General features: G+C 38.7%; 1 protein-coding gene across 4 annotated transcripts in view; it reads left to right on the top strand.

Moving 5' to 3' along the window:
• HOOK3 (hook microtubule tethering protein 3) overlaps positions 1–25,844 on the top strand; it is a 93,736-nt gene extending 67,892 nt beyond the window's left edge. For 3 of the 4 annotated variants that reach the window (XM_014259651.2, XM_014259653.2, XM_014259654.2), the window contains 9 exons: positions 1,583–1,723; positions 3,928–4,015; positions 8,961–8,995; positions 9,793–9,875; positions 11,194–11,294; positions 13,365–13,469; positions 13,573–13,644; positions 15,126–15,262; positions 22,949–25,844. In XM_014259651.2, coding sequence (XP_014115126.1) covers positions 1,583–1,723; positions 3,928–4,015; positions 8,961–8,995; positions 9,793–9,875; positions 11,194–11,294; positions 13,365–13,469; positions 13,573–13,644; positions 15,126–15,262; positions 22,949–22,964 — 778 coding nt within the window. In that variant the 3' untranslated portion in view covers positions 22,965–25,844. Of the gene's footprint in view, positions 1–1,582; positions 1,724–3,927; positions 4,016–8,960; positions 8,996–9,792; positions 9,876–11,193; positions 11,295–13,364; positions 13,470–13,572; positions 13,645–15,125 lie in introns of all 4 variants that reach the window. The other variant, XM_005530923.3, reaches the window with a different exon arrangement.
• Positions 25,845–27,612: the final 1,768 nt, after the last annotated feature.

A 27,612-nucleotide genomic window follows, 5' to 3' on the forward strand; every position in this document is an offset into this window, starting at 1 on the left:
CTGGAGAAGGGCCTAGAGAGTTAAGTACTATGAGGAGCAAGAGGCTGTTTATCCTGGAGAAAGACTCAGGAGTGACCTTATCATTCTCTACAACTACCTGAAAGGAAGTTGTAACAAGGTGGGGGGGTGGTCGTTTTTCCTGAAGCTGTGCTGGGGAGGTTTAGATTGGATATTAGGAACCATTTCTTCACTGGGAGGGGTTATCAAGCATTGCACCCAGGGAAGTGATGAAGTTGTTGTCCCTGGTTATTGCTGTGTAAAAACTAGCTTGCAGTGAGAGACTTCTCTCGGATCGAGCTGTTCAAGTATAAGCAATTTATTATAAGGGTAAAGAGAGGGGAGACCTGTGTCTTCCACCAGCCTCGGCGTCCATGTGGTCAGGGGAAGGGGAGAGAGAGTGTGGAGAGCAGGGAGGAGAGGTTGGAAAAGGGGAGGGAGGGCATAAGAACAACAGAGGGAAAGAGGGAAAAACCAGGGAGGCTTATGAGAGGGGGAAGACAAGAGAGGAATAAGAGGGGAAAAACCAAGAGGGTAAGAGTAAGAGAGGGAAAGAGTGGAAGAGGTAAGAGAGTGGGAGAGGGGAGCTGAGAGAGGGGTAAAGGGGTAAGAGAGAAGAGCCAAGAGATATGAGAGAGGTTAAGAGAGAAAAGCTAAGAGAGCGAAGTTCTTGTTACAATCCAATGTATCTTTTTCTATAGTGAATATTAGTGAATAATAATGAATAACCAATCACTATGAGACACACCCACTACAGAATTTACATACAGCCTATGCGCTTCCCTATATTAACATAGAGTGTTGCATTTTAGACTCTACAAAGCTTTACAAGTTCTTTCCTTGCTTCTTGACCTCGGGACTTTCTATCAACAGAAGGACGTTGTTTTATCAACAGGGATTCTCCTCTAGCTGGCTAGGCTATTGTTCTTTGGTTAACCAGTACTCACTATCCTATGACTCAAAGCAGGCTTTCATTTGTACTTTGATTTTAGCCTTCATATTTTCAGAATCTTCTGCCAAACAATCACATTCATAAGGTTTCCCTGTTTCACCCTCCCCAACACCTGGTGGTGTTTAAAAGATGTGTAGATGTGATGCTTATGGTACATGGTTCTATGGTCCACTTGGCAGTGCTGGGCTTATGTTGGATCTTGCTGAAGAGTCTTTTCAACCCAAATGATGCTGTGATTCTGTGTAAACAGATTCTGTGTAAGCACTGAAGTGGCTTGCTCAGGTTTATGCAGTAGTTCAGTGACAGCTGAGCTTACACCTTTCAGATTACAGTCTTTCTTCACACTTGGTATTAAGTTTTGCATTCTCTGTTCTTCCTATAAATCTGTTGAGCTGTACTGTGAAATCTGATGGGGCCACTGAGGTAATTTCCTTGTGTTCTGCATTCTGCAATTACAACTCCTTAAATTTGGTTTATATTTTGGGGCTTGAAGATATGATTGTTGTTGCAGCATCTCCCTTAAAAAGATGATATTCATATTACTATTTTACTTCCTGTGGTAAGCTGTTTACTTTGTTATAGATATCGGCATTCTTTTTTTCACGCAACTGTGTTCTCCCTAATTGCATTTAGGGAGAAACTCATCCGCCTTCAGCATGAGAACAAGATGTTAAAATTGAACCAAGAAGGTTCTGACAATGAGAAGATTGCCTTGTTGCAGAGCCTTCTTGATGATGCAAACTTACGGAAGAATGAACTGGAGACAGAAAACAGGTAATAAATTTTGTCCTCTGCTTCAGCTGACTTTCCTACAGGCATCCCCAGGAGAAGAATGACATGATTTAATGGAATCAGTCCTGTGAAAGGTCATAAGGATGTGATTACAGGACTGCAGAGTCTTTTGTATGAGTAAAGTCTGAGGGATAGAGACTATGTAGCCTGGAAAAGAGAAGGCTTAGGTTAGATCTTGTCACTGTATCTTACCAAAATGTATGATGGGAGGGTCTAAAGAAGGTGGAGATAGACTCTTGTCAGTAATACGCAGTAACAGGGCAAGAGGCTGTGGGCAGAGTTTAAAACACACAGTATTTCATCCAGATGTAAGAACATACTTTTTTTTCACTGTGAGGGTTGCTGAGCTCTGTAGCATGTTGCCCAGAGAGGTTGTCTCCATCCTTGTAGATATTTAAAACTCAGCAGGACATATTCCTCAACAGCTTTCTCTAGCTGACCCTGCTGGATTGAGCCAATCAGCATATGGACATCATCATAAGGACCAGACAGAGTGCATCAGAGCATGCCGCAGCATTTGGCTGATAGTGACGGGAAGCTGCTTTCTCTCTTATCTTCAAATCTGTTCTTTATCTAATCTTCCCCTATCTTCCCCTTCAACCGGGGGAGTTGCCTTAAACCTGAAAGAAAGTAAATACTGCACTCACCTTCAAGAAGAGCAAGAAAAAGAGCATGAGGAGTTACAGGGATTGGTGAGCCACAGCTTGCTTTCTGGAAATTTCAGAAAGCAAATCCATTTGCAATTGGTTTCCAGCCATATGAGGGATAGGAAAGTAATTGACAAATGTCAACATGAATTTACTCAGAGCAGATCATGCCTAATTAATTGAATTGTCTTGACAATGAGATGACTGCACATGTGAAGAAAGGTGAAACAGGGGACAGTACTTAGCTTTAGTGAAGCTTTTGATAAAGTGTCCCATGGTATCCTTATGTTCAGAATGGCTAGATATAAACTAAATAAGTGGACAGTAAAGTGAGCAAAAAAAACTTGGACAGTGATCAGACATCTGAGCCTAAGGTAGTATTATTGTCAGTGAGGTGAAACCCAGCTGGCAACCAGTTCCTTAGTCATCAGTACCAGTATCCGCACTGCTCATCACTTTTATTAACAGCTTCACTGATGAGAAGGGCAACACTCAGCAAGTTTGAGAGTGGTACCACTTTGGGATGTCCTGAAAGCGAAAGCTGTTCTTCAGAGGCGCTCAACAGTTCAGAGAAATGAACTGGTTGGACCCCTGTCCCTGGCGGTGAAGCAGCTCTATTGCAGAAGCCTTGGCATCCTAGTGGGTGGCAAAGGAGGATGTGTTATGTGGGGACCTTGAAGATGTCTGTGATTTGGACTGTCCTCACTGAGGTGCAGGCAATCAGTCTGGGAAAATAATTGTTTGCCTCTCATCAACTTATGCTGTCACATCTGGACAGAGCATGTAATTTTGGATTCCCTAGTACCAGAGAGATGTGGATGTGTAGAAGTTCAGCAGAATACTACTAGGGTGAGAGACACTGGAGTGTATGATAGGTGGGATAAAACGGAGAACTGGTTTTGTCCAGGCCAAAGGATAGGTGACATAGAGGAGAGTGCATTGTGAACTGCATCTGTCTGATGGGAAGGTAGAAAGAAGGCAGATTTGGACTGTTCTCAAGAGATTATTAGTGTAAGGACAAGAGGCAACAGACAAAATATGGAGTATGGGTTCTGAGCTCTCAAAGAGAAGCCCAAAGAGACTGTTAGACCTCTGTCCTTACAAGTATTCAAACCTGGTACTGGATATGGTTCTAGCAATCTGCTGTAAGCGCACCTGCTTTATGGAGGAGGTTGGATCTAGGCAACATCCCTTCCAACCTACAGGTTTATGGGGTTCTGTAGCAGTGTAAAAGCATAAGCTAGCTGCTCACACAGTAAAACTGACAGTTAAAAGTTCTTCTTTCATGTATATAGAACTGATTTTTGCATGCATTTATGTTGGCCTTGAGAATATGAGAATGTTCTGGATGAACATCTGAATGTTATAATCTCTGGAACTGCTGTAAGCTCTATCTACTGCTGTAATTTTTTCTTGAGTAACTTACAGTATTGCATTTTTTGGTATAGATAATCTGAAAGCACTGGATGCTAAAAATCTGAGACTTCCTCTTGCATTTTGTTTTTTTTTTCTGAAAAACAAATATTATCACTTTTCTAGATTGGTAAATCAGAGACTTCTGGAAGTACAGTCCCAGGTTGAAGAGCTACAAAAATCTTTGCAGGATCAAGGTTCAAAAGCTGAAGATGTAAGTAGAAATGTACCGCAAACTTACATTCAAGTAGCTACTGTTTTTTAACCTTTCACGTTTTTATTAAAAAAAAAGTAAAAGAATTATACAAACTGAGATTAGTAGTTTTTTGTATTTGCCAGTAAACTGTGCTTCTTTAACTGGAATGCAAGACAATCGTCTAGAATAGAAAACCATCCCATGTAGAGAAGGTGTCATACATGTTTTATTTGAATAATTGTGTCTGTTGCAATAGAAAACTCAACATTAGAATTACTTAATTAGAATAGAGAACTTTGCAGGGAATTGAGGAAATGTTGATTCTCCATGAATAAAGCATCTGAGCTTGTTTTGGGTTTAGTTTTCTTAATGAAAGTTAAGGTCTTTCCAGGCACTGGAAGGTCTGTAATTCTTCATGTAAATGTATCTCAGAATGAAAAAAGACAGGCAGACCAAAACTAATAAAAAAGTCAAATAATTTGGCCCTCAACACACTGCAGCATTTTCTGTTTGTGTACAGAGTTAACTTTATTTTAGATGTAAGAATACAGTTTGTAACTGAGTTAGTGTGGAAAACAACTTTCAGTCTTCCACTCAAAAATTGTTTATTGTCTCCTGTATTCAAAAAAGAAGCTCTAGAACTTTCTTGAAAGCAGCAATTTGTTGAACTGTACATGCGTAGTGTATGCTCACAATCTCAGTGTATCATGTGGCTAATTGACAACAAACTGTAATGTGCTGCTTTCTATTTTTGTGGGTTTGTTTTATCTAATTTATATAAAATAGTGAAAGTCTTTTTACTAGATGCTTATGTTCATTTAAGAGTGTGTTAAATTTAGTTTACTCTTTTCATTTTCAGAATAAACGATATGAATGTTCAACACCTAGTTGATTTCCAACAAGATTATTTTCCTGAGTAACTTAGAAAGCATTTTAGAATACATGTTAAAATAGGTATATTCTGAGATGTTCTTTGCTGTCTTGATCACTGCCCAAAATCTTTTCAGGGTGAGCAAGAATATGAAAGAATTATTTTCAGATACTGTGTATTTGATCCCTGTCAAATTGTATTTGGCTTTATTTACTGCAATTTTAATTGTGCCCCTTTTGAGGCTCTGGCTGGGGTGTGTCTGCATTCATGACTTCTGTGTTGGTCTGACCATAGCAGCGGTGATTTATAGACACTGATCCCATGGCCTGTTTTGCTAAGTTTGATTTCATTTACTCTTAAGGAAGCAAAAGAGTGAGTGTAGATTCAGGGAAGCATTGAGTATGAAGAATCTCTAACATTGTGGTCTCCTCATGCCATCTCCCTTGTAAAGCAGAGCAAATCTCAGAAGTTAAACCCCAGCTGCTGAAGGAGATACAAGTTGTGCTGAGACTACCTGAGTGATCTGTAGAATAGCCATACAAAAAGAGGGATTCTTCAGAAACATACGAAAAAGCAATAGGAGAGACATGGCATACTGTTCACCACTACATAATTTTCAACTCATTTCCTCTGTTTTTTGCTATTTTTCTGCAACCATGCACTGAAATTTGTATTTTTACAAACTTATACTATAAATGTGCTCAAACCAGAAAATTGGCACTTCATTTTAATTGAGTCCAGAAATGCATGGTGAGAGTTCAGGTTTGTTTTATGTTGTGTTTTTGGTTTTTTTTCTTTTAAGTATTGTTTGGTTTTAAAGATGAAGATTTTTTCAAACATGCCCAAAAATATTTAGAAGCAGTGTTGTAACCCTGGCAAGCGTCCTTGCAGCGTTACATGCTGCGTGCCAAGGCCTACTGCGGCAAGCAGTTCTGGTTTTGTATTGAAGTGCAGTGGAAGGCAGCTCTGTGTCATTGGGCCTGTAATGGGCACTGACACATTCTGTTGGGATGCATGATTAGTCCATCCTGAGTGTTACCTTGCTAGCCAGGCAATGGCCTCCTTACCCTCATCTTTCAGACTACAGAATCAACTCACGTGTGTCTGCTGTGTTCGGAATAGACTTGATTTATTGTCCTCCAGAATGCAGTAGTCATGTGGGGCTACTCAGCAGTTACCTGAACAGCTTCGGCTACACCATTTGCATGTCTTCTCACTGTCTTTTATCGTCATTGTTCTCCTGTTCTCTGCCCTAATCTCTTCCTATATAAACACCCTGCCTTTTGTTAATTCTGCCCCACTTGTTAAATCCATCCCACGCCTAATGTTTTTCATAATGTAACATATGCAGTCTTGGCCTTACATGCTGTTACTGATACAACAACCGAGAACTCTGTTACCTCTGCACTTACCCATGAAGTTGAGGCACTCTTTCATTTGGTGAGACACTGGAACAAGTTGCCCAGCGAAGCTGTAGATGCCTCATCCACGGAATATTCAAGGCCAGGTTGGACAGGGATCTGAGCAACCTGATCTGAAGGTGTCCCTGCTTGTTTCAGGGGGTTGAACTTTAAAAGTCCCTTCCAACCCAAACTGTTCTATCATTACTCTCAGCATCCTTGAAGTCTGACCGTCCGTCATGGTGCTGTTTTGTGACTTTGATCACCTCACAGTGTTAGTGATCTTATCCAGCAGTCTTATGAAGTGACCCATAGTTTCCCACACTCTGCGAAATTGGCTTAACCTCAGGCCAGAACCTAGCCATCTGCCCCTAAAACTGAACCAAATTTTGCCCTGAGAAAGGGGACAGACTTGTTCCTTTGACTTGTTTAAGCATGAAAGGAACTTCAAGCAAAAAGACTTTTATTTCTGTAGTGTTTAGGAGACTCATCTTCCTAGGAGAGAACAACAGTTATAGTAATTACATTTTAAATTTGTATGAGGTTTAAAGCTTACTGATACTGCCGAAATCCCAGAAGTAATGTTTGCCTATTTTTAGAGTGATCTGTTTGAATTTATCTGCCAAGTATATACAGGATCTTTGGGTGCCTAGAGTGGCACATTGAGTGTTTTAGTCTCCTTCCTAGTCGTGTGTCTTGAGTAAATTAAAGTGGGTAAACTAATTACTGCTTCTTTTAATTGTTTGGGCTGTTTATCACACTTAGTTTCTTGCTTGTGAAAACGTTATCTTGTTGGGGGAGGGGTTATTCCCTCAGTAGTGCACGTACTAGCTAAGTAGTGCACCAGTGGAATCAGTGTTGACTAATAGTTGTATCTGTTTCAAGATAAACCCGAGTGCAATACAAGGATCAAAAAAAACCAACAAACTGAGTTCAGTTTTGATTTTGTGACCTTAGGGAAGTGGGCACTGCTTCCAACTTTTTCCCTTTCTTGTTCCAGGCAGCCAGTATATATGATCAGATATAAGTGATGAGGAGAGTTCAAGTGATTTGTGACTGATAAAGAGGAATACAAATATTTAGAAAAGGTAGTGCTGCTGCAGTTGTTCAGAGGACTGGAAAATGAAAAAAACATTTGGTCAAAACCTGCAGATCCTTAGCTGCTGCAAATTTCTGACTCTGAAATCAGTAGAGCCATATGGACTTGTTTTTGTGGCTCCCCACCTTTCATGTCATGCAATAAGAAAATCTCTTTTGTAATAATGAAAAAACATGCCCCAGAAACGTGATCAAAGACAATATATTGAAGTATAACCAAACTAAAAAGCTTTCTGAGTGCACACGGTAATTTTTTTCTGCTAGCAAGATGACTAAATCTTTTTTGAAGGAACATTGGTGGAAAAACAATGAAGTAATTTTGTTGATTATTTTAGCTTACATTTTGATGGTGTTGTGGACCATCAGTCACATGCTAACCCTTCCATGTGATCAAAACAGTATAAATACAAGCTAAAAAAACAGTTGCAGATTTAAATATGTTACATTTGCTTTGTATTCAATCAGTGTGGCAATAACGCAATTCAGCATCACACCACAAAAACACCTGCATTTATTAGTTCTGGTTGTAGCCCAACAGACTGGCTATTTTCCTTGGTTTTATTAGTTATATGACTTTTGTTTTAAAATTACTTTCCAAAATAGCAGTTGATTTCCTTTAGAATTATGATTTAAGCACAATGATTTGTAAATGTGCATCTTTGTTATTTTTATATTTTTGGGTTTAGTGACATGTTTTAGAAAATGTTACAAGATGAAATTGTTCGTGAGAACAGAGGAAGAAATTGCACATGTGTGAAAAATACATAGCTTTAACTTTCTCTGTTCATGACTTTCTAAATAGTTTCTTCTGTTGGCTGCTGTTTTGCTTTATACTAATGTCATCTCTGTTTCTTGGCATGGGCTTCTGCTCAAGGCTATTGTGAGTATGGCTTTCTATTTACTTAACACTACTTTCAGTTCATAAACATTTATTGCGTTTGGGTTTTTTTTCCTTTTGAGAGATACTCACTGTGTATGAAGTGAGTTTAAAATTTAAAAATTACTTCAAAGTTTTTATTCAAATAGCCTATCTAAATATGATATAACCAGAAAGTGGAACACTGTAAGTTGTACGGTGATTTTCATGTGTCTGTAATCCATAAAGATAAGAAACACCAAAAATGTGACATTTATGCTACACTGCAGTTAGAAATACTCTGCTCCTTCTAGTTTCTGTGGGGATGGGAATTTACTTTCAACTAATTTGCTACATGTCTTCATGCAAGTTGCAATGCAATATTGGCAGGACAGCGCTTGCAAATTTTGCTGCACTTTCCAATACAAAGTACTGAACAAATTAAAACAACTGCCTTAAGAATTCTGTCATTTATGGATATTGCTTTTATTGATTTAGTTCTTGGGACAAGATTTGTAAAGTTCTAAAGGGTTCTAGTTTTACTGAAGTCATAAATCTGAAGAGAAAGGTTGCTACCACAGAGGCTTTACAGTTGTGATCTAAAACTGAAGTTAAAAAGTTGGTTTTTGATTAGAATGTCAAAACTGCATGTTTTAAAATAATTTTTAAAATGTTAGCTTTAACATCTTTTATATTTTCACAATACATTAAAATAAAACATTTAACTTTCTATTTTAGTCAGTTCTTCTGAAAAAGAAACTTGAAGAACATCTGTAAGTATTATTGTTTGCTTATTTTGTATGTAGTTGGAAATTATGTGTTTTTCCATATAATGAGGAAGGCAGACAGTCATTAATCATGGATCTGTAAAATATACAACTCAGAGAGATTAGATAACACAGGAATATTTGGGAGTCTACTGTTCAGGTTCTGTTTTTTTCCCATAGAATACCATTGTGAAAGTAAGAGCAATGAGGGAACCATCATTTTGTGTTGGGTAGAAAACTTTGCATAACATTGTGCAAATCTTTGCTCAAGAGGACTGAGTAATTTTTTTCTGAGGAAAGCATGTTAATATAAACAAAATTAGTTTATTTTCTCTTTGCTATACATTATGACATAGAAGGTAATACTTTAGGAGGTGCTATAATTTTGTTGTGCTATTTTTGCATATCTTTTACTTCCCTAAAGAATATTTGCTTTTTGAGTGTCTTGCAAAAAGAAGTTTCTCTTGCCCTTGGGTTTGGCTGTTCTTTCCTCAATGTAATATCAGTTATAAATAAGTATTCATTTTAGGCCCTCATTGTACAGTGAATTTATACTAAATTAAGTACAGTTACTGACAGAGTTTGCTGTTGGAGTTCTCCATACAGGACAATGTTTTTTCATCTTATCTAGTAAATATTTCTACAGTGATATTGTCACTCGTCCTCATGCTCTGCAGGAAAAAAAAAAATCAGTCATGCCCTTAGAAATAATCTCTCTATGAGGATTTTCTGTACTGCTTAGTACTCATTTCAAGCACAGTAATAGACTGGGAAACAATATATGCCTCTGTGGTTTGTAACAGTGAGAAGCTCCATGAAGCTAACAATGAGCTACAGAAGAAACGAGCTATTATTGAAGATTTGGAACCAATATGCAACAACAGTTGTGAGTTACCTGTGCAGTCCATTTATTTCCTTTGTAAATTATTTCATGTGCAACATCTTTAATTATAGTACCTAAAGAAGGTGTCAGGTAAGCAAAATGTACATCTTTAATGGAAGTGACACACGTATGTTGTTCATGTCTCTGGAAACTAGGGTGACCAAAAAGATGCTTTTAACACTTTATATACATGGGAATCACATTTTAGGAACACTGTAGTAAGAAATCATAGAACCATAAAATGCTAAGATTGTTAGAATGAGCCTTAAAGATCATCTAGTCCAAACCACAATTCGTTTTCCATAGAAATACCAGCTCACTGCCATACCTGGTGTCGAACTTCAGCTCTCCAGAACTGTCATGTCTCATAAGACCCTAATGTCTTGCTGTTGTCACAGACTCATTTTTACTTCCATTGTATATTCCTTCAATGTGTTTTCAAAAACGTGTTGTAATTTGAGAAAACTTTCCATTACTGGTAAAAGAAGAATGTAAGATAGATACCATATTTGCTCAGAGGGTATGCAGAACCCGGCATCTAGTTGGTTTTTAGCTACGTTTTTTCCAGAGAAGTAATAAGGGAGGTAGTCTGGATTTTTCGAAAGACTAGTTACTATAGAACAAGGCAGAAGATTGTAACCCATGGCAGCTGCTCTAGTTTGTAGTAAAATTATTTTGTTCATAATGAGATGGAGGAAAAAATATGATTTTGTTTTCTGAGAAGAGAGAGAGAGATCTGAGAAGTTGTATAGAAGATGTAGAAGTAATAGTGGCATGACATTCTTACACCAACACAAGAAAAATATGTGCAGTTAAATTGTCCTACTGATCTCAATTGCTGCTTAAGAAAGTGTGAGGGGGAAATTAAATTAGTATGTTCATGTTACAGTTTAGTAGATTTAAGCAGGAGTTGTGCCTCTTAGGAATTATTCCTCTTACATAAAATAAGAAAAATCATATTTGCCTGTATGACATGCCAAGATATTATAGTAGCTGTAAGTCATTAGTAGACCCATTTTCTAAATGTGTTCAGTGACATGATTACTTTATAATTCCATTTCTCTTTATTTGTCATAATTTTAAAAAGCAAAACTATGTCCCAGAAATCCATTTTATGAGATTTTATAGGAGTACATATTTTTAATGTGTTTCTGAGTTGTACACTAATTAGATCTGTGATATGTACCACATTAGATTTCTTATGTCAGATTTTCTTAACTGACATATATTTTAGCTGTGTCTTAAGTGCCTGTTGTAAAACATGAAAATATGCATAATGTAATGAAGTTGTTTTCCAATGTGTGCATCTCCTGACATAAAGCACTTAAAATTGAGGAATTACAAGAAGCACTACGGAAAAAGGAGGAGGAAATGAAGCAAATGGAAGAACGATACAAAAAGTACTTGGAAAAGGCCAAAAGTGTAAGTAGATGTGTTCCACATTAATTATCGCTGTCTGACAGAGACTGTATTACGTGTCCACTCTGTGGGAATAAAAACGAAGGAGGTATCTGTATACACACTAATAAGTTAAAGAGAAGGAAGCTTCATTGTTTCAGTATTTAATATGGATTAATTGTGCAGAAGATTGCCCCAGTTTTGAGACTCTTTTATTGATGCCTTTTTGCAGTAAAGTGATTTTTTTGACTGGATCACCTTCAATAGTTGTTAGATTTCTCTGATGATGTTTGGCATTCTCTTTTGCCTTTATTGCTTAATATATGCTTGTCAAGAAGGTGACTAATATTTAAGTATTGACAACATAACTAGTAGTATGGTTATACTACTAGCTTTGAAATGGTAATATGGTGGTCTTAATCATAGTCCCATTTCTTCTCTTACTATACATTGCTCTTTTGAGTTTCTTAAAAGCATATCAGTGTCCTTAAATGCGTATCATTACATTGGAATCCATGAGTAGGTTCCTAATTTGGCAAAACTTTATGCTTTCTTCCTTTATGTCTGTGGAGTTTCCTGAATGACTTTGTGTGAAATGTCTTCAGGAAGTCTAAAAAAATTTCTCCTCTGTCCCCCTGCCCTGCCATTTTATATTGGTTGTTGTGTCTTAGAGTATATTCCTCTGAAAGACTTCACCCTTTTCTGTAAGATTCGCTTATTGGTATGTACTGTGTTACTAAAGGGTATTTTATGCACCAGTAGCATTAATTAATTAGGTTAACTTTTTGTAATATTTCTGTTTGGTTTGGTTTTTTTTTTGTTGTTGTTGTTTGTTTCTTTTTCTTTTTGTGGTTTTGATGGGTTTTGCTGCAGGTTTTTTTTTTTTTTTTTGTAGAATCATTATAGTCTTCTGCTATGGAAGCTGTATCCAGGTCTAATGAGTATTTTCTTAGAAAAATAACATGCTTTCTTAGAGTAGAATTGTAGAACTATTTAGGTTGGAAGAGATCTCCAGGATCATTAAGTGAGCTTTCTACTGATCACAACCGTGTTAACAAAATCATGGCACTAGGTGCCACATCCAGTTCCTTGAACGTCTCCAGGGATGGTGACTACACAACCTCCCTAGGCAGCCCATTCCTATGCTTAACAATCCAACCTAAACCTTCCCTGGCGCAGCTTGAGGCCCTGTTGTCTCATCCTGTCACTGGTTGCCTGGGAGAAGAGGCCACAACCCCCACCTGGCTACAACCTCCTTTTAAGTAGACAGTGATGAGGGCTCCCAGAGCTGTCTTTTCTCCAGGCTGAACACTCCCAGCTCCCTCAACCACTCCTCATAGCATCATGTTTACCATAGAGTAAAAATGTCTCACTAAAATTTAAAGCATTGTTTTATTTCAGCATCCTATACACAGCTCTGAAATAGGTAGAAAGATAAGAGATGAGAAGTCTATTTCTCTGTAGCCAGAGGTTGTTAAAGAGTTTCAAGCTATTTTCTATTAAAGGCTTAATAATTCAGGCATTTTTCTGAATTTGTTCTTGGTTTAGCTCTGTTTACTAGCACTCTTGGGTGACACGTACAAATGTACCCGGTGTCCCTTCATCTTTTTAGTAGCATAACAATTACGTATGTCCCACAGAGTGCTTTTTGGCTTAATAGAGCGACCTAGAAGTTACAGCACCTGGTACCCCAGGTAGGTGAATCCTGGCAAATATCCATAAGGACAGAAGCAGTCCTTCCTCAAGCAGGTGAAACTGACAGGCAGGAAAATCACAACCATAAAGAGAACCTTATAGAAGTTGTTTCTGTCACCATGGCCCCAAGGTAATGTAGCCTGGGTTAGGAACTGCAAATGTCAGTCTGGGATACTGAACCTTTTAGGTTTCACTTTTTCTTGTCAGTAGTTTTGTTTCCCAGTCCTGTAAAGGTGACCCTGGTTCAGGTGCTCTAATATGTCACAGTTGATGAGAGAGGTAGACATATTTTAAGTTACTTTTTTTTTTAATTTCTTAACCTGACTTGAAAGGTTTTTATTCCTTAACACAATTGCTTTTGCAGGATTTAATAAAAAACAAACTGGTTTTCTCTTACAGGTCATCCGCACATTAGATCCTAAACAGAACCAGGGTGCTGCTCCTGAGATTCAGGCACTGAAAAACCAGTTGCAGGAGCGAGACAGAAAGTTTCATTCCCTGGAGGTAGTAATCCTTACATTTTGTGGTAAAAACTCATTGGTTTTTAGTTAGAGACTAATATTTCTATTATACTTTGGCTTTAAATATATGGATTTTTGTTTTATAGAAAGAATATGAGAAAACAAAAAGTCAAAGAGAAATGGAGGAGAAATTTATCGTTAGTGCCTGGTACAACATGGTAAGAATCTCACAAACCTTTTAATTGAGAAGAAAATGAAAAGAAAGAAACTGTTAATATTGTTTGTTTCTAGTAGGTTTATAACATCATTCATTCATTTACATGAATTTACATGCTTTTTTTGTTTGAAAAGCATTTTCCAATACACGAATACAGAAGCAAATACTTTCTAGTATAATCTTAAGTTATCTCTATGTTTAAGTATGTTCCTATCATAACCTTGTGAAAAATAAAAAAAGAAGTTTGTAATTTTCAAGTTTTAAAATCAGAAATGGCCCAGATTACTATTTTGTAATCCCAGCCCTTCACTTACACAAATTATAGTGCTCAAATTTACTTTGATTCACCACTTTCCAGTAATGAAGGGACACAATCAAAGCAACTCATCTTACTTGCAATTCAGGTGAAGTGCTCTGGGAAGTGATCCCTTTAACTTGGGTGCAAATTTAGCCCCATAGAAAGAGTGAGGGCATCAGCAAGACCCTCACTTAAATTGTTCAAAATGTAAGTTTGGATAGAAGGTGGAGTCTGTGCAGCCATACAGCGTTTGCTGGGCCTGTGTACCAGGGGAGTTGTCACCCACATCAGATGTGTTCAAGACTTCCCCTTTGGCAGACCAGTTGGATTGAGACTGCTCTTCATCTGTTACTTGACATCTGCTCTTGTCATCTGTAACTTTAATGTTTCATTTTGCTCCATCATAGAATTCAAATTCCTCCTCTCTATATTTCTTTGGAAGAGTTTACTTCTTGCTCTTCTACATCCTTCTTGTGTTCATGAATAGCAAGTCTAAATTCAAGCAGTGTTTGAATTGTTTGCATATTGAAGGTATTTTTAAGTGACCAGTGTCCTTTGCCAATTTTATAACATTAGTCCCACTAAAAAGTAGAAGACAAACCTGAGGTAAGACCCCCACAGTTAAATGACCTATCATGAACACTAAGGTGATCACTGATAGCAGTGTCTGTGTCATTCTTTAATTAGCCTCTGCTTTTATATACAACTGCACAAGCCACCACAGCTCTCTTCATTTCCTTGTTGAGTTTTAGCCTGATGAGAACATCCTGTCTCCCAAGATGTGCTTCTGACATATGAGCTGGTGTTTCCACAGAGGATGACAATACCTAAACTTTTTTCAGAAGAAACATACTGAAAGGAGCTAGGAACTGGGGTGGGGGGGGAGGAGGGGGGGAGAGCGCTCTTTAGAAAGGAATTGTCCAATTGCCATGAGAAGCATAATACCGAGTTCTTAGGTGGTTACTCTGAACCTGGAGAATGACTGCAGGAAAGGGGAAGAGTTCCACACAAAGTACTAGGAAGAATATCTTATTTACCTTTGTCCTTGAAAATATGATGCTTTGCGCATGGAATTCAAAATAGTTTCGTTAGTGTGAAGACAGAAATAATGAATAAAATGTAAATGAATAAAATTGTTCAGTGTTTTATGTTGGTATTGACTGAGAAATTATCTCTGTCCATAGGGGATGACTCTGCATAAAAAAGCAGCAGAAGACAGACTGGCTAGTACAGGCTCAGGACAGTCCTTCCTGGCTAGACAAAGGCAAGCCACGAGCACAAGGAGATCTTATCCTGGTCATGTCCAGCCAGCAACAGCAAGGTAGAGAAGCCTTGGCCTTAGAAAGAAAACTGCCCTGTGATCCAGGCCACTTCTATTGCAAGTGACAACATTCAAGGAAAATAAACCAGCATCCTTTCTCTTTCTCCCTTGTTACTGCTATTATTTTACAGTTCAGGAAAAGGTTTTATTATGTCTTCTTATTGCTCTGTAATGCCCTTTGCTTATATTTTTTGGAGTTCATTTCTCTCTGCATTTTCTGAATGTGCCAAAACTTTGAAAATATCTAGGGGAGTGCTGTATAATAACAGTCTTATTTATATGAAGCCTGGTCTGTTACAAAAAACCTCATGTGGATCATGTGACAGTGGAGATATCCTGTCACAGTTGGTACTTTGGTGCCTGTAAGGCTTTATGCTTTATAAGACTGTTTCTGTTCAAAGGGAATTAGCTTTTCATCTCCTGTTGATTCAGAAAAATGCTGAAATCTCATTACAGAAATGCAAAGTTGGATTATAATATTATTGTGAAATATATTTCATACTAAAAAAATCACCAATGCAAAAAGAAAGATTGGGGGTTTTTTTTAATCTCCTAAGTGCAAAGTTTGCTCTTATTCTTGGCATTTAGGGAAGCAGGATGATATTTTTCCAGGTTTTTCTTTATCAACTGGTTTTACCTCTTTTGCTGGTAGAAATTAATATTTTCAAATGGTTTATTCCACTCTTCTTTGTCAAGTGTATGCCTAAATACATATTCTAAAAAGTTGGAGAAGTATTTAGCATGTGCTAACCTGCTACTCTATCATCCATTTAAAAAGGACATTTGTTCTAAAATTTTATGATTGTGGATGAACAATACGTAATGGATCAAGGCCCCAGTTAATATTGTTAATGTATTCCAGTGGTCATCCCTACTACAAGACTTGCTTTTACTATATTGATTCAGGGTATAATTTTATCTGTTGCCTTACTAATGGTATCAGTGCCTTCAGGTGAGTTTATTGCTGACTTTGTTGGAAACAGGCTGTGATTTGTTGTACTGCCTTTTTAGTATATAGCTGATTAATAGTTGTAACACCTTCTTGTTGATCAGTGGATGGAGGCTTCTCTTATTTAGGTTCTGTTCTTACAAAATTGTGCTTTTTCCCTGACTAGTTCTATGCATTCCCTGTCATTTTTGTCAAAGAGTTGATGGACACGGAGAACCTGAGTATTGGCTGGAAGTTTCATATTCATGCGTCTTATTGTGATTCAGTTTCAAATTTAGAGGCTGGCTTTAAATTTAGGTTTTTATTTAGAGGGTGTTTGGACTCTAATGCACATGTAGTTGGTTTATAAATTCATTCTTTCACCTGATTTTAATGCCCTTTTAAGTGGAGATGTTTATTTTTCCATAAATCCCTTTAGAGAAAAGATACTAGCATTTATCAGTCATCTGAATGTCTGTTTCAATTCACAACTTGAGTAGAATGAGCAGTGGATAATTAAAACAGGCACACCTAGATTAAAGGGTAATGAACAGGTGAATGACATTTTTAGGTACTGTTGTTCTATCCTCAAGTGCATCATCTGTTTTAATCCAGGCTAAGAAATGCTTTCAGTTACGTGTCTGAAAAATATTTTCAGCTGCAGTTACACCACCACCCCACACCCCCAAGACCCCCACTTCCCAGAGAACAGATACTGAATTCTACATATAGTTTTGTCTTTTAATCCTCACATTAGGGAAAAAACGTTTTTTTAAAAATTTTCTGCACTTATGCAGTGTATTACTGATTCGGGCTGTGCTTGCAAAAATTAGATGAGATATTTCAAGTTTCTTATGTGCAGAAAGATAACAATGCAGAGGAAGTTGTGGATAATTTCTGTAGTTCAGTAAGGTGATATACTCAATCTGTTGTCTCTCACTGAGATACAAAATGCTCTGTATACAAAAGGCTATCTGTAATTATCTAGACAATTACAGTTTGTCTGGGATATCTTTTACTTACCTTGTGCAATGGATTTTAATAATTTGAAGAACTCTTTACCACATGCTATGTGTGAACAGGAGCAAGACCATTCCTCTGAGGGAATTCGATGTTCCTATTTGAGGTTACAGCATTTTATATCACCCAGAGCCTAAGAATACCGAAAGCTCCATTTTTATTTTAATTTTAATCTAGCTAACTTTTTCTGTTACTAAACTGCCAAGGGCTATTTGTGCAAGAAAGGGATGGAAGCTTAATGGGAAGTATTATCTCTTAATTTTGTCTAGTAATTTAATTACTTCTTGCTCTTAATTAGGTGCAGTTCTAAAATAACTTGAACACAATCAGCATGCTAGAATTAAAGTAATTGCTTTTATGATGTTAGTATTTGTTTTACTGTTTTGCCTCCAAAGTTTTGATGACAGGCTGAGAGTTAGGAGATGAACAGATGCTGGTTGGAAGCTTTGTCTTACGCTTTTACTTTCTTGTCTCTCTCATAGTTTCTTTTAGTTCTTGGTTGTTAGCTTTTCTGTTCTTTGTGATTCTGTCTTTCCTTTTTCCATGAAGATAAGACACTGAAGTGTTTTCTGTAGTTGTTTTCAAAAACAGATAGCATGATTATATAGCATCAAAGATCAGCACAAGACTCATACTGAATATGAGTTTTACTCTTGCTTCTTAGGCAAGTGAACAATCATTTTATCTTAGAGAATTTACAAACTTGCAGAAATTCTGGTATTTCCCAGAATTAATATTGAATATAAAAACCTAAAAATGTACTGCACTCTTACAGATATATTCTCAGTTGCTGTCAGATTCTAGTAAGTTATTTTTTATGTCTTCTTTTAGTAATTAAGAGGAGTCCAATTCTTTCTTCTTCACTGCTTTACTACTTTAATTTTCTGCATACATCCATTCTTAATCTTTGTGTGTGGATGAATGCAAGAGCTGAACATTAAACCTTCTCTTTCACAGCAATGGCTTCTTTATTCAGAGGGGTCAGCTTCGTTATTTCACTTGCTTGTGTATCTTTGTAAGCAGTGTGTATTAAGAAAAAGAGGGAGCTCAGACTGTGACTCCAGGGAAAGGAACAATAAACACATATGTAGGGGAGCTACCAGTGTGTGTTCCCTATTTGTCTTACATTGAGTAATAAAAAAAAATATAAGCAAAAGCCCCAATCTATGGAACAGAATTCTGTTAGTACATTAGATAGTTCAGAGAATGTATTTTTGGGAATACTTTTTTCCCCTGAGGCAAGAAAGACTGTTTACATCAAAACTGCAGTGGCAATTACTAAGCCAATGCTATATCCTGTCCAGTTCACTACAGAAAAAAACCTTACAACTGAGCTTAAAGAAAAGAGGTTCTCCAGGTCAGAGATAAAACAGTTGAGGTGTTCATGAGAGTACTTGCAGGGCACTGTGCTGAGGATCTGCCCAGAATAATCTTTCTGACAGATTTTAATTGATGCCAATAAAAGATAACAGATAAATAGATAAATATTTTCATTGTTTAGAGCTGAAGCTTAGTTTCTGACCTAAAAGGATGTGTTCAGATGTGCAGTCCAGTTCACGTACTTCTGTGGAGGGTTGAGTTTTTTAGCATATCTGATCAGACATTACAGAAAAAAAAAAAAAATTCAAGTTCCCTGTTTTCTTGATAGCAACACCTAACCAGATCATAACATGCATTTTCTAAGTGCTTTGAAAACTGAAGTACTCTGATTTAAAGGTTGTGTGTTCCACCCACAGTGCAAAGGTAAATACATGTCCAGAATATACAACCTTGTATATTGCAAAATGAAATAAATATGTAATGGCTACAAGATGCCTTTCATTCTGTTTGGAAGAAATCAAACGGCAATCTTGTCCTGTTGAAGTGTCACTCGTGTTAGCAGTAATGCTTCTGCAAGTGTTTTGTGGCTCTTTGTTCTGTAAGGAGCGCTGACATTTTTATATATGTATGAAAGAATTAACAATGACTATTCCTATTACTGCTTTATTATGATCTCAAATAGTAAGTGGTATGTGTAAGCTGTCAAGAAAATTTAAAAGTTTTTTGGCAATTTTAAAGTCTTTGGTATTTTGACATGTGCAAGTAGCTTTTGCTTTTCCTGTCTCTAGTATATGAGACTATACACTTAACAGATTTTCTTCTTGTTAGTGGCTTGGAGAAAGACTATGCTGAATGTGGCTTGCTTTCCTTTTTCCTATAAAGTAAAGCAGTATTTCAGTTTTACTTACTGTATAGAAATTTTTTTATTTGTGCCCAACATATTGACTTTTTGCAAGGATTGATGAGGGAGGTATTTTTGCACTCAGCTATGCTATGCTGATTTTGCACATGTGTTTTAGGTAGAATGTGAACTCTGTGTTTTGCAGTAAGATAGTGTTGATAAACTTCAGTATCTCCTAACCAAATTTAGCAGGCATTTTCCTCACCTGGCATTGCATAAATAAACAGCTAAATGGATTTATCAGGCTGTACTTCCAAGTGGTGAGGTTTTTGGAGTGAATGTCATATTCTAGGTAGGATCCTAGCCATGCCTCCAGTTTGTCACTCCTAAGGAATCAAAAATATGTCCTGACATGGCTGATTGGATTGCCTTACTTCTGTAACCTTACTCAGCCACTGCAACCTCAGACTTCTTGTATCTGGTACAGTGAAACCCTGTAAATTTTGACTGTGATGCCAGCTCCATTGTACCATTTGGTGATGCTGAGGACTTAGCTAGCTTCGTCCTCTGTTTTTCTTTGATTTTATTTTTGTGTATTCATTGACATGTTGGGACATAAAGTTTATTTTTAAAATGCATTAGCTCACTGAATTAGGCAATGAATGAATGTTGATTGGGGGGCTTGTCAAGGAAACTTGACAAATCATACCGTCCCATGGGGCATTGAAACAGCACCTGACAGTTTAGCCACAGCTTCCCAGACAGATTGTCCTGATGTCAGATTGTAGTCAGTGGATCAGTAGGAACTTGTGCTGACTGCTGTACTTGAAGTCCTCATCTGCTGGGGATGGTCTTGCTGTCAGCTTTTCTGTGGTCCAGATTCTACCTTCACCTTTGGGCCTTGCCAAGGTAGTGCAGGAGTATCCTGAAATGTATTTCTGCATCATTTGGCTCTGGTGGCAAATCATGAGTTTGCTCTGCTGCTGTTTGCTGTGCATGTAAAGTCGTTTGGAAAATTGCATATCCTTCTGTCCCCTTTGCATATGGTGTCATTTCCAGGCTGAAAATAGATTGCATTTGGCAGATAAAAAATTTCTTGCAGCTATGTCTTGCTGCTATGGGTCTCAGAGAATGATTCATACAACATGAAAAATACTCCTAGCAGAGGGAAATACAGGTCATTTGGGCAGCCTTTCCTTTCTTGTGCTGATTTTATTAATTGCTTTGCATTAGAGAGGTCCTTTGTGATCAGATGCAGTGATTTCAGAAAGAGGAACGTGTTTGTTTCAATTGTTTGTCAGCACTTTGAAGGACTGCTGACTATTGTAGCATGGCATAGATCTGAAATACTGCAAAAGCAAGTATTTCCACAGGTATAGAGTAGTATATTCTGGAAATGGAAATTGAATCCCTAATGATTATACCTAACTTGAAGAGAAGAGAGCTAACAAAGTCCAGTAATTACTGTTAGCACGCTCATGTTGTTAGCCTGATCATGAAAGTGGATGGAATTTTAAGAGAAAATCCCCAGTGGTGTAGTATTTATAAAGTTATAAAATAGTTGTAATAAGACCATCAGACTTTTGATTCGAATTTGAATATAACATCAGTTATATAATTTAAAATATTGTGAAGTAGAGGTTATTGTTCACAGCCACAAAAGGTTAGTAAGCTGGAGAGTAAACTTCTTTCTTGGAGGCATCAGTGGTTTTGAAAGAGACTTTAAGCTTTTGTTTAGCAGTATCAGTAATGTCTTGAAATAATTATAAGCATTACATTATAAGGCCACCATTTTTAAAATTTATAATCTGCTTTGTATTCTCTTTGTCACTCCTTAGACATACTGTCAGCTGCATAAACTGTGTCTTTCTAAAGATGCTGCAGATGCAGTGACAGGTTATGCTCAGTCAGTTTACCCTCACATCTTGCATCTCTCTATGTGTTGCTGCCTCAGCAGGTGGCTTTAAAATAGAGAAATTGACAGACAGCTATTTTTAGAACATGATAAGAATTTCTAGTCATGAAAGGGCACTAACAGATGAATTTTTACATACTTGAAAGATAATAGTGTCCTGAGTTTACAAGACCTTTCAAAAGTACTATTGACTCAAATAGAAGCCTGAAGTGTCTCTTCTATGTATGTCCAACATACACTTGAAGGACACTTCAAGTGCTACTAAATAATAAGTTTGAGCTAAGCAATAGCCAGGTGAGACTAAAGGATTATATTCATTTGTACACAGTAGAATAGGTACATGCTTATGTAGCTTTAACTTTTTATTTTTTATAGAATTTTTATAGAATAACTACAGTGATCTTCATATTAATCCTGAACTGTGTAACCTTATGCACCAAGCAGTGCCAAGCAAGCTTAAAAGACAATGATTGCTCAAAATATACACCCTCAAGGTCTTTGAATATTTTGAATGTGTTAAATTTTTTATTCCATTTGATATGTGTTTCTGTGTAGTTTTCAGTTATGGTTAGTTAGTATTCTGGGTGGGTGAATGAGAAGGAAAAAAGAGGGATATGTAAGCTACAGGACTTGTAGCATAAATACTCTTTTTTATCTATTTAACCTGGATTGCCCCATCACAAGAAGCGTTCTTAGAATGAATTTTGACCAGTGCAATACAGGGGAGAAGGAAGTGGGGAAACAGGCTCTAATTTCAGTCTGGTGAAGCCAAGTTGCTCTTTGCAATATGAAAACAAAAATGCCCATTTAGTGCTGTGCCAGTGCTGTGTAGGGACATCTGTGTTACCTGGGCAAAGTGGAAGCACCGTAGCTGTGTCAGTAAGGCATTCCATTCCAGTTACACTGGCCAGGAAAAAGGGTGCATCAGTGACGATGGAGAAGTGTGCCAACCTCTCCGATTCTCTTGCGAACTTAGATTCCCTTCTGCAGCAGTGGGGTGCTCTCTTTACTGCTTGGTGACTCCGACTCAGCTTACTTTAACAAGAACACGTATCATTTTCTGGCAATTCAAACCTGTATTTTCATGCAAGGGGTAGAACTTGCCAGTGCAGTGGGGCAGTGATGTTGAGCCTCATGCACAGGATGAGATCTGATGAAATTTAAATGCCTTTAGTGGTGCCCAAGATTTCAAGACAGTCGTTGTGACTCTGATTATCTTTTAGCATGTAAACACATGCAGAATTGGGTGGGCACCTTTCACATTACCTTGCTTTACCAATTACACTCACAGACAGCATGAATGCCTGAGAATTGCTCATTGCTGTGTAAACTTATTTTCCATGGCTTTATTAGTTAAAGAATGGTTCCCTGAAGAATTTTACTCAGAAGTGTGTGAAGTTTAATTACAGCTAAACTTAGATATTGACCAAGGCTATTTTGTTGCTTTTTCCAACTACTGGCCTGTAACCTTCCTGTTAATTTGAACAGTTGCTTGGCAAAGGTATTTTCTCTGTGAATTTGCACAACTCTTAAGTAGAGGTGGCCTTACTAAACTGCTTTTAAAAGGACCTGTTCTGTTCTCTGTTTGTTTTGTTGGGTTTTTTTTTCAACAGTAATATGTTATCTGCTTTTTAACTTTCTTCTTTATTCTTTTATTTGCAGTGATGTGGTTGCATGACCTGCAGCATTATTATAACAGGGACTGTTCAGTGCATGACTTGCTTTTCTGTCCAGACTGCATAACCAAAACTTAACCAGTTCTACACTTAAGACTCATGGCCATCTGGTTTCAAAGGGGGATCTACTTGCAGAGAAGCTTACCATCCTGGGGAGTGGCTTTCCCATTTCCCACTTCCACTTACTCTTTCTCTTCACAAAAAGTCTCCTATGAGGCTAGAAGAGAGGAAATCCTGTACTCACAACTCAACAGGAGGCGTTCTGCAACTGACAGAGCACTGTCAGCTCTCCATCTTACTTCCGCCTGTCCACTTTATTTAATTCTGATTAACAGTATTAACATACAGACTTCCTGCAACATTTTCATATACCGAACTATAAAAATCTGGTCTTAATGAATTCCTAAAAAAGTCCTTTTGGTTACTGTTCAAATTTCAAAGCACCTGCACCCTTAAAGGATCCACTTTGAATCTTTAAAGAAATTAAGTAAAGCGAAGGAGGTGTTTTACCAGGAGAAATGCCTAATGAATTGCTGCTTGGCGATCCCATCTTCCATAGAAAACCAAGCAAGTTTCATCTGATAATCTCCGAGCCAGGCAAACTACAGGGTGGTATTTTGTTCACAGGCACTGCCTGCTTCCTTAATATGTATATATACACAGTAGTTTGTGGCTGTTGTATTTTTCTCTCTACATTTGAGCTGTGTTGTTGGTTTCTTTCAGAAACTTTTTTTTCCAGTCTGTGTACAATTGTTAAAACAATCTGAGGAAAGACCATGAATGGAGATAAGTACGAAAGTCATCTACACTTTCAGTATTATGCAGACTGTCCTTGCCAGTTTATGATTTGGATTGTTTATCTTTCACCTGTACTGTTTTTTTACTTTCTTTTTTTCTTTCTCTTGTCACAGTCTTAGCTATTTAATTTCCAATTGCACTAGCTTGGCTGTTTCTTTGTATTTTGAAGTTTAGCTATAAGATTTGCCATATGTAGACAGCGTAACTCAAAATGCTTTGTACTGCCTATATTAATTTAAAAAGCTGCTTATTTAATATTCCTAAATATCTGCACATTTGTACTACTGTATCTTTGTTTTGTATTGGACATCCAGTACTGGCAAGATTCAGAAGACGAGGGAGTGCTGTAGTATTGTAAGTTAAGAGGTTTATTGTATAGGAATTAGTACATAACAAACAGGGAAAGGGGCTTTCAAGCCATAGGATTTGCTGGAAAAACTGAAAAGTCTGAATGCTGAGTACCTTAAGCGGTTTGATTTAAATCCAGTTCTAGAGAAACTCCATTCTTGCTCACCTGGATCTTAATCCTGGCAGAAATATTGATATGAACTCTGCTGCTTCCAGGAATAGTTTTGCTTATTTGGGCAGTAGAAGAACCTCCAGCCTTGTTTGCCATGGGGGCACCCCCACGCTGAGGAAGCGTTGTGTCCTCTTGTCTCTGCAGTCTCTTCTGGTCACACACACAGTGCCTGCCTCGTCCCTGGCCCGTTGGGTGGGCTCTGACAGAGCCACACCTCGTACGCAGAGACGCCCGCTTGTGTCCAGTCCTCAGGGATCCTGATCCCACGGTGTCCGTGGCCTTGTGCAGAATGGCATGGAGAAAGGACAAACGTGTGCCCCACCAGGGCGGGGTGGTCTGTGCTGCCTGGCAAAGGGATGGGCAGGTAGAAATGGGCTCCAAGCAGGCCAGGCAGCAGAGTGAAGGCTAAAACTAGGATCCCAGTGAGAACTGTGGTGTTTTCCCTTCTGGATACTGTATCAGGTACTGTGGCTACCAGGTGCTCTGGCTGACAGCTGTCCGTAAAGGCTTCAGATGGGGATATATGTCTTTCCTGGTCCACCAGGGCCAGGGGCAGTGAAGTCTGACGTGACCTGCAGCCAGGATCTGGGGTTTGGTCATAAAGAGTCAAATACTTGTGCAGTAGAGGCAGCATCATTTCATCAGACTGAGTCCAGCAGAGAGCTGAAGGATTTGTGTCTTTCCAGATCCTAGCCATTGATCCCTTGTTGTGTGTCAGGGCAAGCCTTACTTAGGAAAACTTCTTTTAGTTGGGTGTTAAAGGCATGGTATGTTTTTCATTTGCAAGTGCTGCTTCGGCTGGGACCACACCCTGCTCCAAGCCAGGCTGGGTGCAGGATCCCTAAAATCAGGGCACTGTGCTGGGCAGGAGGGGATTGCTTTTTTTGTGCACCTGCCTCCACAGGCGTCCCAAAGTGATGCCGAGCAGTACCTCATTTTTCTAAGTGGTCTGTGCAGATTAGAGACTAAGTATCAGTTGTTCTTGAGCCTTGATGACATTTGTATGTAAGTGTGTTTAGCTTGACAAAAGTTCTTTGAGTTTACTAATGCAACAGAGATGCCAGGTGGAGCTAGTCAAGGAGCTGGGTACTTTAATTAGATTAGCCTGGCATCTCTATCATGAAGTGGTTGTGAGCTCTCAACTTAGAGCTGATCTCCAGCATGTCTCTGATATACTAACTTCATTTGTGCTGCATAGAAAACTCTCTTACCTTCTTAATAGCAGCTTGTTTGACAGTCCTCAATTAAATGTTGATCAATTATCAAAGTAATAACTGTTTGTGAAGTTGCCAGTGATATATTTTCTGTAAAAGAATGAATTCTTAGAGTGTCAAAACATTAATTTCCCATTTCAGTTCATCTGCAAATCGTGTAACTACCAGATTGTTATGGTAGCAATATTAATATACATACCTGTATATAGACAAAAAAAACCTCATTAATGATAATTGGAATCAAAAAGTTTAATATTTTTTCCCAGTCAAATACACTAATGCTTCCAAGGTGATAGAAGAATGTACAGTTGTTAAACAAGTTGTAAATAAACGCTTATATAAAATGTAAATGCTTGTCTCTTCTTTATTTGGTACTTGGTTGTGAACTGCATTTCCTGGGGCTCTGCAGAGGAGGGTGAGTGGCGGGTGGGCAGCACCAGTGCATCAGAAAGCACAACATCCTCGCTTCTGCTGGGACACATCCCATCCTGCTGCTTGAGGTGCATGCCATGGTTTGCTTCTCCAAGGGTCAAGGCTAAATGACCGAAGTAAGAAAATTTCCCCTTGCCATTGGAAGCTTCAAAACAGATGTCACAAATGGTGGGGAAAAGAGACACTTCTAATGTGGACAGAAACAACTGTCCTTCCATCCTGCACTGATGAGCAGCTCTGGCATCTGGGGAAGGAGGAGGCCTGGGTTGGTCTCAGAACGGGAAAATGCTGATCTTTGTGTAAGAGAAGGCAACAGCCTCGAGGAGATACTGAGCCCATGAGTGTTGTGTGTGGTGCTGAGGTTTAGAGTGACGCGCAAAGACCCTGGCACAGCCTTTCAGGGGCTGCTCTGTAAAAGGAATAGGATCAGAAAGGGGAGGGTGCCCTGGTGGCAGCGCTGCCAGCCTGATAGGGCTGAAGTGTTTGCTGTCTGGGAAGAGTGGAGAGCCCTAGAGGTGGTGGCCAGTTTCCTCCTGCACCACAGGCAGTCGACGGTGGAAGCAGAAAAGCTGCCAGAGCCTCACTTCTAGCTGCTTGTGATTCACTGTGGTCCTCTGCCCTCCTCAGTCCCACCTGTCACTCCATCTTTGGCATGATTTGGCATGCCTCTGATTATTCCCTGTCCCTTTGTTTGCCTCACTCCTACCCTCTCCTAACTTTTGCTATACATCTTTTTCCTTTCTCAGCTGAGACCCACGTTGGTATCCCTCATGCTGGCCTCCATGGCCCACTCTCTGCTGTGCTCAGTGACAACTCTTTCAAGGCCATGATTTGTGCTCCACATGGTGTTGGGGGATTGTGCCCCTGGCTCCCTGCTTCACACTGCCCCTCCACAGGTGCTGGCCTAGCATGGAGGATGCAGCTCTGTGGATTCTCTTCCAGTGGTACCCCTCCTCCACACACACACAGCTGCAGGGCCCTCCTTTTACCACCCTCCCACAAGTGTGATTTTGTTGTATTAGATGTTGCAGGAGGTGGCAGCCAGTACCAAGTTAAAAAGTGTGGTGGAAACACTCCAGAGGCTGCACCATTCCCTGCTACAATTTCCCTTTTCTACTCTTTTTGTCCACAGATAACTTTAGAGCACCTATATACTGTGCATGTTAATAAACACTGCAAATAAATCCTTATGCCTACTGGCTTGTCTCAAGACACTTTGCTCTTCCTTGGGAGCTAAAACAAGTGAACAGCCCCAAAACAGCAAAGTACCCATGTGGCAAAACAGGCTGACCAGACGTGAAGGTCAGCTGTGGCAGGGAAAAGAAGATTAAGTGATGTAACTAGAAAACCTTTACACAGTGAACGCACACACTGCTTCCCTGGTTTAGGGCTGAGAGTCCCAAGAGGCAGTGGAGCCTTTCTGCCTCCTGGGACTTCCTGTTGGTAGCAGGAAATGGCCTTTAGTCCTCCACAACAGTCAAATGTCTCAAAGCTGCAGCTGTGCACACATCTGGATGTTCGGATTCTGCACCAGACTGTGCTGCCCACAAACTTAACAGGGACCACAACTCCATGCCAAGATGGAAGCCCAAGCTGAGCAAAGGGCAAAGAATGGAAATTCCCCCAAACCCCAATGCCAGGGAATTGATCAAGGCAGTCATAAGGAAAACACGAGGTGGATGTGTT

The sequence above is a fragment of the Pseudopodoces humilis genome, chromosome 4 (assembly GCF_049639895.1).
Source record: "Pseudopodoces humilis isolate 2021_Gansu_Grassland_sample_001 chromosome 4, ASM4963989v1, whole genome shotgun sequence".
In the NCBI taxonomy this organism is placed as follows: domain Eukaryota; kingdom Metazoa; phylum Chordata; class Aves; order Passeriformes; family Paridae; genus Pseudopodoces; species Pseudopodoces humilis.